Source organism: Excalfactoria chinensis, chromosome 1 (genome assembly GCF_039878825.1).
Source record: "Excalfactoria chinensis isolate bCotChi1 chromosome 1, bCotChi1.hap2, whole genome shotgun sequence".
Lineage (NCBI taxonomy): Eukaryota > Metazoa > Chordata > Aves > Galliformes > Phasianidae > Excalfactoria > Excalfactoria chinensis.
The window spans coordinates 102,422,248-102,437,914 of NC_092825.1; the positions used below are offsets into that span (position 1 = coordinate 102,422,248).

Below are 15,667 nucleotides of genomic sequence, written 5' to 3' on the forward strand. Positions count from 1 at the left end.
TTCTTGATACTGTTGGCATCTACAGACTTTTTAACTATGCGGTTGATGTATTTCTGATTATAAAGATGTAAGTGATGGTGTTTCTGCTTCGCTTGTTACAGAGTTTAACGTAGTGAAGTCAAGAAAAGCAGTATCATTTAGAATATTGACAGTGGCATTTGCTACATATCCACAGTTAGCATGAGATAATGAAATAGTCTGTTGGCAGCTCTAGGCGGACATGTAAATGAATAGGGGCAGGGAGGCTTTTGGTGATTTAGTACAACCAGCACTGCTGGATTATGTCTGCTGGTTCCCTCTTAACTTTGGAGACAGCAGGAAAGGCATTGTAGAAGTATTAACAGTACATAGAGGAAAAGTACTCTTTTGACTGCATTAAATCATTCTTGATAATGTCCGCTGCACAGCTGAAGTACTTCTTTAAGAACTGAAAAAAATTTGCTTACAAGTAGGTTCAGATCAGAATATCTCAATCACCCTTAAAAGCTTTCATAGTACAGGTGTTGGGGTTTTTTTTGCTACCGCTTTTTAAAATCTAGTAGAATACCTTTTTCCTAGCTTACATTTTAGCAGGTTTTCATGAATTTCTACCAGGAACAAGACAGTCTTCCCGCCCTCGTTTACATAACCTTAAATGCAAGATTTTTAAGGGATCTTTGAGAACTGGATATGCCTGACTTCTCCAAAACAATGCTTTAGTCTTGCACATTCAGTTCTGGATGTCAGCTGTGGAAGTTACCAGGCAAAACTGCTTTGGTAAGTTCTAACAGCGGAAAAGAATGAAGCTTTAGAGCTTTATAATGCTAATGAAAACAATGTAATAGCAGATTATTGTGTGAATTCTGGAAGCGATGTTAGGAGTGAAAAGAGAAACATTTTCTTTTAGTAAGTTGCAGATAGCAGTTCAATAATGAACCTTCTGAAAGCAGACTGCTCGTTGCAGCTAGTTAACAAATAACTTAAGATTCAAACTGCAGAGAGAATGCAAACAAAGATGGAAATTAGCTAAAAAGGACTAACTGGGACACCTTCCTATAACAGGTAAAATGACAAAGTTGTTGAGGCACCCTAAGATGCATACATATGCATCGAGACTAGAAGAATGTTCTGCTGTGACAGCTGATGTGCCTTTCATTTTGAAAGAGTCGTTGGCAGAAATGCTCAGAACTTCTAAGATTTAATATACATTTTATGAAGCTAAGAACGCCGTGTAATTTAAATGGAAAGGTAAGTTAATATACTTCAGAATACACAAAATGTGTATTTATTATAAAGTTATTCATAATGACTTCGCTGATGATAGACACTTTATTTTATATATTAGTGGAGGGTTAAAATTTCACCTGTGTAATCATGCATCCCCTCACAGCTTTCTCTCTGTTCCTCCCGTGTTAGAACATGAATGGTTGTCTTTGCAAACACCGCCTTGTCCGAAGAGTTCTTTCATAAGAGACTTTTTCCTTTCACTGAATATTGCATGAGCACAGCCTTCTGCTTCAGTTGAACTGCCTTTCTGCCTCATGTTGCTAACTCTACTGAAGGATGGTTCGTGCAGCCCAAACCACTTCTTGACTTTTGATTCTGCTTCTTTGCAGTGGTCCTGACCTGCATGTCTGTGGTTGCAAAGACTGCATTTTGTGGATTTTGTACCTGATGTAGGAAGCCCGTGATGCAAATTTTCAGTGGTTTCTGAGAACACGTATTGTTTTTTCAGCTTAGGGAGCGTTTTGTTTCTCGCAGTTAAAAAATTACTCCCTGCCTTCCCACTTTTACTTAGTTGTTGTTCTGACTTTTCTTCTTTCTCTTCCACTGCATCTTCCTCTTGATTGTTCTCTTCTATGCTGTCATTTAGCAGAGTTTCTTCAGCTTTCTTTGGCTTCTGTTTAAGCGAGTCTCTCTTCCTTTCCTCTTGTTTTATGAATTCCAGACAAGTGTGTACTGTCAGCGGTTTGTTTTCCTTTAAATACTCTAAAATGAATATTGGGGGTTTTAGGAATGTTCTTAGATTACGTAGGATCACAAACAGTCATGAAGTATTAATGACAGCAAATTTTATTGCATAATTTCTTAAGTTGTTGTTGATGGTTCTTAAGTCTTGAGGGTTAGGACAGTGCTATTTACAGGATGGGGCAAGATTTTGTTAAGATTATTCAGTCATTGGCATACTTGCTTAAATTAACCAGCATACAAGTATAATCTGTATTAAATATTTCACAGGCTAAAAACAGTGCTAGAGAAGTTGCATATAAAGTATCAGGGAAATCACATGAGATCTAAACTAATTGTCATTGTATTGCTATTACATAGAGCTTAAATATAGGTATGTTTTTCTTTCCTTTAACTGACAACATGCTTGTTGCATGGAGCAGAATATACTGCAGTTTTCCATCATTGGACTGAACTGGTTCACGGCCAGGCTCTGGAAAGGTTTCAGGCTGACAAGATGGAGTACAAACTGCAGGAGTTAAAACATTTCATATCACTGGCTCTGTTACTGGTGCAGTGACCTCAGTACCCTGTCACACCTTTGTAAATGTGTGAACTTCAGCTCACATAATGTTTCATACCATCTGTGAAATACTTAGCATGACAGCAGTCAGGTCGCAGTTTTATCTATACGCCTCAATTTAAAGAAAATGAGTTTTCTTCTAAAACATTCAGCTAAAAGAATAGATGCATTGGCTTGTTCTGTCACCTGTTATACAGGAGCTCTTCAAAATTAACTTGTTTATAGATTAGTTCCTTGCATACAGCCTTTATGTGAGATCACAATCAATGGTTAAGATTTGCATAAAATGTATTTACAGTGATCACTATAATGAGATACTCCCAGCATTGAAGAACTCTTTTTCCTTTCTTAGCAGCAGATCCCAAGCCAGAAAAATCTGTTGACATCTATTATGATGCAGATTCACAACCAGCAGTTTGGGATCGGTATTTGATCAGTATGGATTTAAGAAAGTAACTATACAGTAAAGTGTATTTTTACAGATTAAGCTCTGAATCTTTACCAACGTAACCAGGAGCTGTTACTTGAAGTCCAGCAGTATGAAGATGCCTTAAGCTGTGGAGCTGATCTGCTGTCAGTGTAGCACCTCCAGCAACTGGCTTTCAGTGACTCGTAGTTGCTGTCACTCATGTGCCAGCTCATGGCTATCAGAGCCATGTAAATTACCATTACCATCAGTTCATTCAACTTCTGAAAAGATCAGATGCGTTTCTTAGATAAAACATACCTCTATTAGTTCTACTAAAAGTTTCTGGCTTTGGTATTTTCTTGGATGACTGCTTTTCTGGTTCACATTGGGCATCAGTGTATGCTTCACTTGCTTTAGCTTTCTGATTCTTATCTTCTGAGGCCTTTTTCTCCTATAATTGACAATTAAAGGTAAAAATACAGGGAAATACTTGTTCAGATAGTTTTTAAGGATTACAGTCAGCACAATACTTAATAGAAAGTATTCATCTTTTTATGAGTTCCTTGTATTACAACCTTAGTCCAACATATTTTCCGTTATATAGTATTTACACAAAATGCACAGGAAGTTAAGATGTCTGTTCAGGCCAATCAAGTATGTTACTAAAACAGAGAAAAAAAACATACAGCTTCAGTGGTAATTTAAGCAAAGGGGTTGGATCCCAAACTTTGATACCTCATGTAGCAGAACTGGACTTTCTTCTGTTTCCTGGCATTGATGCTGAGACAGCAGCAGTGATCTGAAATGCTGCTTATCTACTTGCACTGATGTGTTAGTACTGAGACCTGTTGCAAAAGGACAGTCATTAGCAGTAGTTGTTTCTGAAATTACATTGTTGGTGTAAGCAAAGAAACATTTGATAAACATTTACAATGGTACGCGATTGGGACCCAAACATTCTAAAACTTAAGTTTTGATGGTTAAAGCCTTCTTTTAAAGAGAAGTTTGCAGTTTAAGTGTACATTCATAGATTTAAGTCCCAAAGTGCATCCCACATTCCGAATAGGTATGTATTTTCATTGCAATAAAAGAGTGATTCAAGTAGTAGTGAAAATGGAGGAGTAACTAACACAGCTAAAGCACTGTTAGCTGAGTTTGAGGCACTGATGTGTTGTGACTTTCCAAAAATATAATAAAATCTCATTATCTAAACATTACTAGATTTTTTTATTAAGAGATTCTGAGTTTAGCTACCCAGAGGCCTGAGTGTTTTCATCAGTACATTAGTGTGCTGTACATATACTTTTTACTTTAAGTCTACAATTCTGTTCGGATAGGACAAGTGATGTCATAGAAATGTGTCAGTACCGTAGAGCCTGTGTTGGTTCAGTTTGTGTGGTAACGTTTTAATGTAAACTTTAAGAGGTCTGGGAGGGATACCTCAGTTTTCAAGCTCCTAAATTCAGATCCTAGAGGATACAATAAATATGCTTGTTTGTATGCCTTCTGACTTGCTCAAAGTTAAGCATTTATATAAGGCTTTACAGAACCAGACTCTTCAGGAGAAATAGTTCGTGCTATTTGAAATATCACTGATGTTTGAAAGGAAGTTCCAAGGGAGCAATTGAAAATGTTCTCTTCAAAGAAGTACCTGAATAGGATGAGATGACAAGGGCAAGGCCTGTATATTGTTCTTTTATTCTATGTTTGGAACAGCTTTGACACGAATACAGGAACAAAACTGTAATCTTACCTACATCGCCATTCAACCTTATTCCCAGCTTTGATATCTGAAATCGGAGGAAGGCTATCAACAGAAATGGTGATTTTTTTTTTCCAACTGTTTGCCCTTTGGTGGTGATAAGGATGTTGATAACTAAGTTGAAACTTACCTCTGAAGAAATGGCATTTACGATGTGGAGGGAAATAGTTTTCTCTTTTGAACCAAAGTAGTTACTTGGAAGCTTTGTTAACAAAAATCAATGGAACGTTCTTCAGATTCAGAACTAGGGGGAGCTGTACCTCTAGATGAACTACTGTGATCTTCCAGCAACTGAACAAAGTTCGCTCTCATGGACAGCTAACTAACAGATTCTATTTTATTTATATATATGGACTTCTCTGATGCCCTAAGCCTACCTTCACTTGTTTATCAAGAACGTTAAAAAAAATAAGCCCCTCCGCACTGTTTTCTTTCCAGAGGGGTAAAAATTCTTACACATGCACAAAGGAAAATAACTACTTGAAGAAATAGCTCTTTCCAAATTTAATATAGGAAAATTCAAGCCAACGGTGAAAAGGAAAAACAATTTCAGTAATTCCAGTTGTAGGTTTCTAAATCATCTGTTTCCATTAACTGGCAGAAAATGAAATCCCTATTGGGCAAAAATACCAAAAGAGCAGACGACGTTGCTGGGAATGTATTCACATTATAAAATAGCAGGTCTCATTCAAGCTAAGAATTTAACTAGTAATCTGTGATTTAATACTGTAATTTAAATAACAATATTGTACAAGTCCATGCCAGTAAAATTAAAAAAAACAAACACATGGATGGTGATGTGATACAGCAAAAGTTAGAATTCAGTGCTTTATAAATAAACAAAATTTGTCTGACTTGAAATAAGAAGGAGCAATTTCTTTCTACATCGGTATAATTTTGATTACCAACTTTATCTCCGTATTTCACCAATACAGAACAATGGATTTACAAAGTTCCACTTCCTCCTTTAGTTTAGAAACAGGAATATTTAAGCAGTATTTTAAATAGTTACTTAAGCCAGGAAATTCAACGTTCCAATCATTATCCAAAACTAAAGAATATAAGGCTGCTGTGCAGAGAGCTCTCCCATAGAATAGTGGCAAAATGTTTGTGATCTTGAGTAGCAGGCCAACATTAATATATTTAATGTACTTCTCCCACACTGAGTTTCCATATAAAACACGTTTATTAGTGAATTCTAGATACTACAACCAAAGCATAGATCAATTATTAGAAATTAATAGATGCTTCAAGAAAACTACTTGCTTCAACATTTTTGTCCTTGATAGCATGCATGTGAGCAATGAAGCAGTTCTGAACTTGTATGATTTATAATTGTTTTTAGCAGTTGCTCTCTCAGGTCAAGGGGTCAGCAAACATAGATGCTTAACGCTATGTAAGACAGATAGCATTCAAGGAATCTGCATAAGGCTGGCCGGCATTACCCAGTACTGATGGGATACCCACGTCCTTCTGGAACAACAACTGCAAGGCCAGGCAAATGTGCTACAACATCTCAAATGCCATCAGATGATGCCTATTATTAGGCAACTGAATCCCACACAAGATAACTGCTCTTGGAATGACCAATAGACAGACTTGGCTATGATAAATTTCTCTCCAATATTTGCCTGAATCCATAACAAAGAAATAGTTTACTAACGACTTATTTTTTCCTGCTGATAGAATTAACTTTCTATTATTTTACTATGTATTTCTAGTATACTATTGCATCAATTTTGCTGATGGAAATAACTGAGTGGATATCCAATAACGGTTTTATTACAAGCTCTGGTTGCCTCTTTAAATTGATTCAAACTAAATAAAACCAAAAGACTACTGAGGATAAATACACACCCTCAGATAAGCTGACAGTATGATAATCAGAACAGCCTTTAAACTTTCTAAACCTTATACCTCAAATCCCTTCCTTGCAGCACAACAAAACGCAAGTTGCAGAAGCTTTGATAATAGTAGGCATTGAAAATGCTCTACTTCTAATAAGCTACAGGCTTTAAGAATTAAAAATAATAATAATAATAATAATAAAATAAAGGAAAGAAAGAAAAAACAGCATCTAACAACCCAGCTAAATTCATTTTTTTGACTGATCTAAAAGCACTTTAAAAGTCTGTGCTAACACTAGGAACTTGCTACATGGGGTTAGTTTGTGAGGTTCAATGTGACGTTGGTACTGTAGCTGTGGGATGAGCGCTTCTCATGGCCAAATCAAAACGAAGAAGCCTGAACAAAAATTCGATTGCAAAAGTGCAGTGGTGCTCTTAATCAAATAGACAAACAGCTCTCTATGCAAATAGACGCTTATAATAGCAACGCTATTTCAGTGTCCCTATTACAGTACTAAACCTGCACGTATTCTAAAGGCTATTCACAATGAAAAATGGGTTAAGTATTAACCATAGGTCGAATATTTATAGCCATAAAATACACAAGCATAAAGGAACCACTTCTGTCTAAGGCATATGTGCCAGAATATTTTCTGCTTATATAAAAGTACTGTCTCTGCTTTTACTTAGGAATATACGTCCCAATTACAAGACAATGTAAGATTCACATAATGAGATAACAAGGGAAAACAAATATACCCTTACTTTTGTTATGAGGTACTGAATCACCTTTGTCCTTTGGGATTCTAAGCAAGCGATTTGTATAGATATTCTTTATGTAAAGTTGCCGATCCTTTTCCTAAAAAGGAATAAATACTATTAGGTTCCTTTTGTGCATTCAGAATTACTCTTTACTGACTTGATTTTCTTATGATGGGTAAAAACTACCAGCAATATTCCTTTGTTCTAGACCATTTGGTGACACTGTCATCCACTTAAGCATGGATCAGCCATTTTCTTTCATGAGCCAAACCAAAATTTATCCCTTTAATGGCTAAAAGCACATTTTTACACCTTGATAACAGTGTTCAGAAAATGAGGCCTTCTGTAACATGACATAAGCTGAGGAACGCTTTCAACATCACTTGCATAAAAATCCTATTTTCATACTTAAATTTTCAGTAACGTTGTCACTAATCAATTCCTGGTGTGAAAAGGAGTTTACATTTAATTTGGGCACAGATTTTGATCTGAAAGAGCATTACATCTGTGTACCTTGAATGGTCTGCATAAGCCAAGTGTCAGAACTGTAAATGTGTAAGAATAAACTGTTCTGGCACAGAAACACAATTAATAAGCATGTCTGCTCTTTATGTGAAAACATTCTAAGGTTTTGTGAATCTAAAAACAGCATTAAGAAAACACATAAATATTTAGGTAAGTCTTAATGTGGGAACTGTACTTTAAAATAATCTGCATTCTGGAACAGCTTTACATTAGTGTTCCTGGGACTGTAACTACTTCCATGTCCCAGATTTGCACACATAGATACATATACATAGCCAAGAGGAACAATCAGGCATCCAGTTCCATTTAGGAGAAAGCTCCCTTGCAGAACCAATGGATGCATCAGTCACTGTACAGAACTAAAAAGCATATTCTAACCATGCTACAAACACAGTTTAGATTAAAAAGGCGACAAAGCTTTCCATGTTTTCTTGATATGTATGTTTTTCTTAAACACTATTCACATAACTTTACTTTTTGACTATTCAATGTCGCTTTTATGTTCTTCCATACTTGTAGTGTAAAGTGTTATTTAAGTGTTGAAGTAGACATAGATGTCCCACAAATATTTCTGTACAGAACAAGCTGGAATTTGAAACAAACTCTTGAATCATGTTTGTAAGTCTTTTTTTTTTTGTTGCTTTTCAGATTGTAATATTTGGCTCATTCTGATTTGAAAGCGTTTCTGTAAAGGAGCTCATACCAAGTCATTAGGTGGATATATTGAGCTAAATCTATCAAAACAGTAACAGGTTGGTGGGTACAACTTGTTCAAATTACGGTACATTAATCTTTTCCAGTTAGTTACTGAATCCTTTTAACTTTTGACAAACAGACCCTACAACAATTTCCTTATTTTGTATTTTGACTTTTTTTTTTTTTTTTTGTTAGACTACAGACTCAAATATGAATAAAAACTGTATTAGTAAATAATAAAAGAAGCAAACGAACAGATACAATGCAAGGCTTGAATCTTCCTGTAGGAACAGAAACCTGTTTAGAATCTCAAATACCTTAATTTTTTGGTGAAGAGAGTTAATTTCCATTTGCAAGTTCTTTGTAATTATCCCAGCTTCAGCAGCTTTTTTATTCTCATTTGCCAGCTGGCGACTAAAGGTGCTATTGTTCAACTTCAGCTGCTTTTCGAGGCTCTTAAAAAAATTACACGTTTTACAATCTGGATGTACTTAGTGTGACTGTTAAAAAGCTTTCTATTCTTACCAGATCTAAAAGAAATAAGCACGCTGATATAATGAAAAGTAAGCTTCTATTTATTGTAAACAATGCATGAAACGGTTGAGTATCTCTAAAACTACTTTAGAAATGAGCAACAGCAGGCTTAAAACCCAATTATACTGATCAAAAAATAAAGCATGTGGCATTTCAACATGAAAAATTAGCCCGTACATTACCATCCTGATCAAATTAATGAAAACAATCATCTTCAAGACATTCTCACACACTTCAGTTCACACCAAGATCGATGTACTGTGGCAGCACAAAGAGGCTTAGTGTAAATGAAGAGTAGTTCCTTTACCAAGTACTTTATCATTAGACCCCTGTGCCACGCACTGAAGTAGTAGTTACTAAAATTGTGGGGTGAAAACCCAATCCTGCAAGCTTTTTATAGCTTCTCACTCTGACTTCTGTAAATAGAAAGTTTCAAGAGTCTACATTCAGCTGTTTACGTTTTCATTTTCTTACAGGTAATAAAATACTGCAGACCCAGCCTTTCAGATAGTGAAATGCCTCTAAGATTGCCTGGCTCTGTATTAAATCGTGTGAATAATGTATCCCATAGAAAACAAATTAATTCCTGGAGGACAATGGAAATTTCACTCTTCTAGTTTTATAATAAAGCCCATATTCCTGTCTCCTCATGAAAGGTTCAATAAGAGTAAAGCTTTACGTAAAAGATAAAAAAGATAATTGGAGTGATCCCCACCAGAACTCCCACCAGACTTCTACTACTCCTGCATAATAAATCAGCCATAGAGCCAACTCTAAAAGCGGACTGAAGTAATTAGTGAACAGGAGATGTAGCTACACTCATGCTGCCCACCAGCACCACATGGAAGGAAGAGTGTTTCCAACTGAGCCAGCTTTTCTTGTACCAGGAAGCAGACCAGCAGCAGCCAGGTGGTCTCCACGTATCAGGGCAAATCAGGGCCCAGGAAGTTCCACACCATTGCAGCTGGACTGCCCAAGGAAGTACCAGTACCAAGGCTGGGTAGCTCCATGCTGCTGGCAGAGAATAGAGCACTATTGAAGATTGCCCTCCAGCTATGTGCTGTACTCCTGGCCTAATAGGGTTAAAATAGGCCTTTAATTCTTAGAAATCTTTATTGCTGGATTTAATTCACTCAGTCATTACTGACAAATTTTATTATATTGGAAGGAGTACTACGTCCATTTTTTATACCTTAACATCTGGCTTAAAAAGAACACTCAGTGCTAGAGGACTGTATCAGAATCATCAGTTTGATGAAGTAGCAGCTAAACAAAAACATCCACTACTCTTGCACAGAAACCTATTATTCTTTCACAAATAAAATGATATGCACATATTACCTGTATTCTCTCATTATTCACTTCAATTTTTTCTGTAAGGACTGATAATCTGTGATAAAGTTCGTCTCTCTCAGCAAGAGTCTTGTCTTCTGAAAGCTTATACAAGGCTTGCAAATCATCTTTAGCTTTTAGCAGCTCTGCTTCAACTTTCCTAATCTTTCTGGATGCACGTCTTTCTTCCTCCTGAGACACCCTCAGGTGTTTCCTCAGAGCACTCACCTCACTATAATGCTTTTTTAACAGATCAGGCAAGACACTTTCTGAATTTTCATATCTACCAATTGCTTTTGAGTGTCGATGCAAAAGCCGTTTCAAAACCTGGTTTTCTAAGTTTGATGCTTCTAATTTGTGCTGCAAATCAAATATTTCATTCTTCAGCTCTTTAATTTTATGAAGTCTTGCTGATAATATTCGCTGAGCCACTTTGTTTTTTTTCTGGGAAATCATATTATTCTGCAAGCTTAAAAATGAAGAATTCTGATGCGGTATCTTCTTAGTTGGCAATTTCTTTCCCCCTGCATTCAGAACAAAGTAAATTGACGTTGATATATACCAATCCATTGAGACAGCAAAATCATTGTTATGTCTCCACCTGCTCACACAAGCTCCTACAGCGCACATCCACGGTACTTAAATGCACTATGTTTGACCAAAGGCCCAAGATCTGTAACAAGAAATCAATGTTCAAATCCATACACACACAGATATAACAATCCATGATGGATTTATGTGGGCCACAGCTACGTAGGAAGCTATGTAGGTCTGTCATAGGACAAGGTTGCTTCCTTTCCCTTTCTGAAGCCATTTCCATTTGGAATAGCCATCATGTTCACCTTCCTTTAATAAGGATAACAAAGTACCTGTTCATTTTCTGTGTTAAACACCAAGAACATTTTGTGAATAACTCAGTAAAGCACACTTACAAAGCATACGGTATTCCAGTATCAGTGGAAACACATTTTTCCTCTTTGCATATATTTAGTTCACGAACGTATTTGTGATTTGGGGGCTGTTGAAGCCAATTCATCCCACCTGGAAGGATTTACACAGGCTTCAAGAGGAGGACCTACACCTTGAACAGAGGCATGATAGAAGAAAAATAACAGTGACCTAAAGGTCTGCGAGAACTCAAAACTCAAGGGAATCAAAATTTGACATGGTTAAATATCTGTGCAGTTATGACTTCTAATCAGCTTTCTGGAACTTATGAGGCTGCTCTGTGCTAAGTTTTTAACCCTTATATGCTTGTAAGCATAGAAGATTTATGCAGTCATGTGCATTGTTTCTAAGCCTGCCCAAGGAAGTGGTGGTGTCACCATCACTGGCAGTGTTCAAGAAGCATCTGGATAGGGAGCTAGGAGATATGGTTTAGGGGTTTTTCTGTAGGTATGGTAAAGGGAGGACGGTTGGACTAGATGATCTTATAGGTCCTTTCCAACCTTGTGATTCTATGATTCTAAGCAGTAATTAAATATATATATAGGCTAGCATTCTAAGTGTTATCACTGTCCTTTTGCCTTTCTGTATGGCCAAGATTCTAGGTGAATGATATGAATTTTCCTTTCCCTGAAACGTAAGTAGAATTTGAAAATAGTTGATACTAAATTGGTGCTTGGTCCCCCCTTTCAGACATGTATTCAGTCTCACTCTAGCTTTCAGGTTACTTCAGGCAGCATTTTACTAGAAGTTTATAATAATAATTTATCAATCAAATAACATTTGAAGTGCAAAATACACAAGGTCCTAAACCCCAAAAGGTATAAAGAAAAAATGACAGATCTTCTTATGAACTTCAGATGAATTCAATGAGCATTCCACATGCAATCTATTGACAGGAGCAGGCCCTAGTTATAACACCCTGTAGCGGAAAGGAGGCAAAAACAAAGTCATGTCGGGACAAGGCAAATCAGAACACCCCCTCAGGCATCAAAGTCACAGCCTTAACCTCACTTCTTCCATGAGCAAAGCTAGAATAGTGGAAAGCTACAGCTAGAGTTCTACTTAGGAAGACAGAGGCAAGTGGGAGAGTGCCTTCTGCTGTGGAAAAAGCTCTTCCTTGCAGCATCCGGTTGCATCTAAGGAAACATAGGTCTGGATATGAAAATATGCAGTAGAGATTCTTCACTGCTAACATTTACAAGGAGGAACTGTATTTGTGCTATAAGATAATTGCATTGAAGCATAAATTTTACGTAACACACTAAGATGACCAAAACATAGGTTTTTGTGTAAGAGATGACATGTTTGCATGGGCATACAGTTTTCATTAACTTTCCTTAAAAAAGGTTCTTTTCAGACTCATCAGCTTATGCACAGGCAAAACCATAGAAATCACAGTGTTTGCAGGAAAGCCATTCAACACCAAGGAATAAAGACTGCAAAGGTGTTTCCACATCTCAGGTGATTATCCTGCCTCTTGGATCAATGAATATTACGGAATGACAAAGTAAGGGGTCTCTACCTCTCTTTCTCCTCTTTCCAGTGTTCAAAACAGGATTTATTATTCTTCAGTGAAGAAGTGTTTCCCCAGCCCTCCTCATTACCAAAAAAATGCCACAGAAAGGGGAACAGCTGCATTTCTCAAGACAGCCTCATTTGAATACTAACAGAAAACAAATTACCTTTATTATTTTGGGAAAAGATCTGTTCTTTTCTCTTCTTTCTCTTTCTTTCATTTGTCTGCATTTTCTTCTCTTCAGTTCCGGGTAGTTCTAAACAACAGTTGCTTCTAGCTGTTTCAGAGCAAGTCACTGACAGAGCCCTCCGAATAGTTAGTCTGATGATTTTTACTTCAGCATTCTCCACTGTGTTGCTTACAATCATTACCTCTGCTTCAGCTGCTGCTTCTAATACGTCTGTGCTTTGGGGATTCGTTTGTGTCGCATACTTACTAGGACTTCCTATCCTTCTGCACTAAAATACGAAGGAAATGTTCATTTGAATTAATCACTGCTGTGATAGAAGGCTTGAAAATTGACTTTCGTGACCTATCAGGAACTAAAATGCTAGTGAGTTATTTACTATTAACATAAACAGTATTAAACAATCTGCAACTCTATAAAGCAATGCTAAGGAATACTAATCCATTAAAATAATAGTGTGTTCTGTAGTAAGCAGTAAATGTATACAAAGAAATAAATGCAAATAGGAGATATAATTGTTTACCTCAGAATTTACTGTACTACTGGCATGTGTTTTTTGAAGATTATTTACAAGATACTACTGCTTAAATGTAAACAGATACCATGGTTTGTTTCCAGTGACATACCCATTTTAACCAGGGTAAGTATATTTAAAAGAAGTGCAATTGTGTTTATGCTCAATATCTAAAAAGTGCTTTGCCATATTAAGTAACAATTAAGTCTCTAAACTTAAGATGATGGTTATTACTCATTGTGGTCTTTTATTTATTTTTAGTTGTCCATGCCCACTCCCCCTCCATACCAAAAAGTGCAGTTTAGGATTGCACAAAACATTGTAGGTCAGCTCATAAGTTTCCTTACTTTTCATTCCCTCCTACTAATTACTTTTCATTATGGGAGATGGAGGAGTGCCCAGGGTCATGCTGAACGTGAGCTCCTGTAATCACACCTAGGAGATGGGAACTTGTATTGTGAGAATGATACAGAGTCCAGCTCGGTACACAGATTTGTACTGCTGTTCAAATTTCATTTAGTACTGTCAACACTTTCTGGCCAGAATGGGTTTAAATCAAATAAGCCTCAATTAAACTTAGAACTGCTGCTTTGTGTGGATGAGAAGCATGGGCTGAACCTCACTACACGTTTTCAAAAGCAGACGTTGAGAAATAAACTAAATGGGAAAGAAAAAGCAAAGAGGAGGAAAGACAGAAGGTTAAGGACAAGTCACCGGAAAACTGAGGTTCTTACTATAGGAAAAAAAAAAAAAAAAAGAAAGTACTTGAGTAGGAAATGAAACGCCACGAGCACCGAGAGAACATCTGTTCAACAGGACTGCCCCGGGCTCCTCTAAACGCCCCGGTAACCTCCCCCACCTCTCTGGAGCGGAGGCTCCAGCTGCCAGCCCAAAGCAGAACGAGAAGCCGTGGCGGGCTAGCAGTCTGCCCCACACCCCGAGAGCCGCCTCCACACCTCACCGCCCTGCCCCTCCATCACACCGCCTCGGGCTCTCTCTCGCCGCCATTACCGGCCGTTGGGCGCCGCCGTTGCCATGGGGACGGACGGTGGCCGCAGGGCAGCCTGGGAGCCGTAGTCGTGGCCTCGCCATCTTACCTCGGTCCCAACGCTGCTTGTCTGTGTGTGCGCTTCCTCCCCTCAGACGCTGTATTTTTGTCCAATGCTGCGCATAAAGCTTCTCATGCTTTAAAATCTTTACCTGTAATGGCTTCTCTGTCTGAGTTTGTTCTCTCCTCGCATGGTTCAGGAGGGGGTTCAGGTGCTGAATAGCACAGAGAAAATATTGTTTGCCTTTTGAGTCCCAGTTCTAATTTTGTAGCACACTAAGAATTAATTATTACTGTTGCTATATGTTCAACAACTATTAGTATACTTCAGAGCACGTGATCGCAGCGACCCTTTGTCATTCTTCACAGCATTTGCATCCGTATCACCTCATTTGTAAACATATGTTTCAACCTACCAGACATTTTCATGCCATTCATTAGGCAAGCTTTCATTTACATGCAGTTTTTCCAGAGAAACAGGCATAGAATCAGACAATCACAGAATGGTTTGGGTTGGAAGGGATCTCACAGCCCACCCACCCCAGCCCCTGCCATGCATAGGGCTGCCCTCCACCAGCTCAAGCTGCCCAGGGCTCCATCCAACCTGGGCTGCCTCCAGGGATGGGGCACCACAGCTTCTCTGGACAGCTGTGCCAGTGCCTCACTGCCCTCTGAGTAAGGAATTTCCCCCAATATTTGACCAAAATCTCCCATCTTTTAGTTTAAAGACATTTCCCCCATCCTACCTCTATAAGACCATGAGAAAAGTCAGTCCCACTCCTGTTCATAAGCTCCCTTCTAGCAATGAAAGGCTGAGGACTACCTGCAGGCTAATCTTGCACTGATGAAGTCCAGTTCCCTCTGCTTGTCTTCATAGGAGAGGTGCTCCAGCCCTTTAAGCACCTTTGTGGCCCTCCTCTGGATCTTCTTCTAAAGCTCTGATATATAATTACCTTGAGCAAAATTGTATTATTTTGTACCAAATTGTTTATCATGTTTTGCAGGTAAATACTCTGTGAAAATACCTAATTCCAAATGTTTTTGTTATTTTTTTTCCAAACCTCCCACTGCTTCTCAA

At 37.8% G+C, this 15,667-nt stretch overlaps 1 protein-coding gene across 7 annotated transcripts; it reads right to left on the reverse strand.

Annotated features, from left to right (window-relative positions):
* Window positions 1-33: 33 nt before the first annotated feature.
* Window positions 34-15,470, reverse strand: LCA5L (lebercilin LCA5 like). Of its 7 annotated transcripts, XM_072333525.1 has the most exons (9): window positions 15,336-15,470; window positions 14,553-14,804; window positions 13,007-13,298; window positions 10,386-10,900; window positions 8,828-8,965; window positions 7,293-7,386; window positions 3,654-3,763; window positions 3,237-3,369; window positions 377-1,968 (listed from the first exon to the last, which is right to left on the reverse strand). In XM_072333525.1, the coding sequence occupies exons 1-9, from the start codon at window positions 15,375-15,377 to the stop codon at window positions 1,364-1,366; spliced, it is 2,181 nt and encodes a 726-aa protein (XP_072189626.1). In that variant the 5' UTR covers window positions 15,378-15,470; the 3' UTR covers window positions 377-1,363. The 7 variants fall into 7 exon arrangements, with proteins under 7 accessions (XP_072189575.1, XP_072189594.1, XP_072189585.1 ...); XM_072333474.1 differs by lacking the exon at window positions 8,828-8,965 and having other exon boundaries at window positions 34-1,968; window positions 15,336-15,451; XM_072333493.1 differs by lacking the exons at window positions 8,828-8,965; window positions 15,336-15,470 and having other exon boundaries at window positions 34-1,968; window positions 14,639-14,689.
* Between the last annotated feature and the right edge of the window lie 197 nt (window positions 15,471-15,667).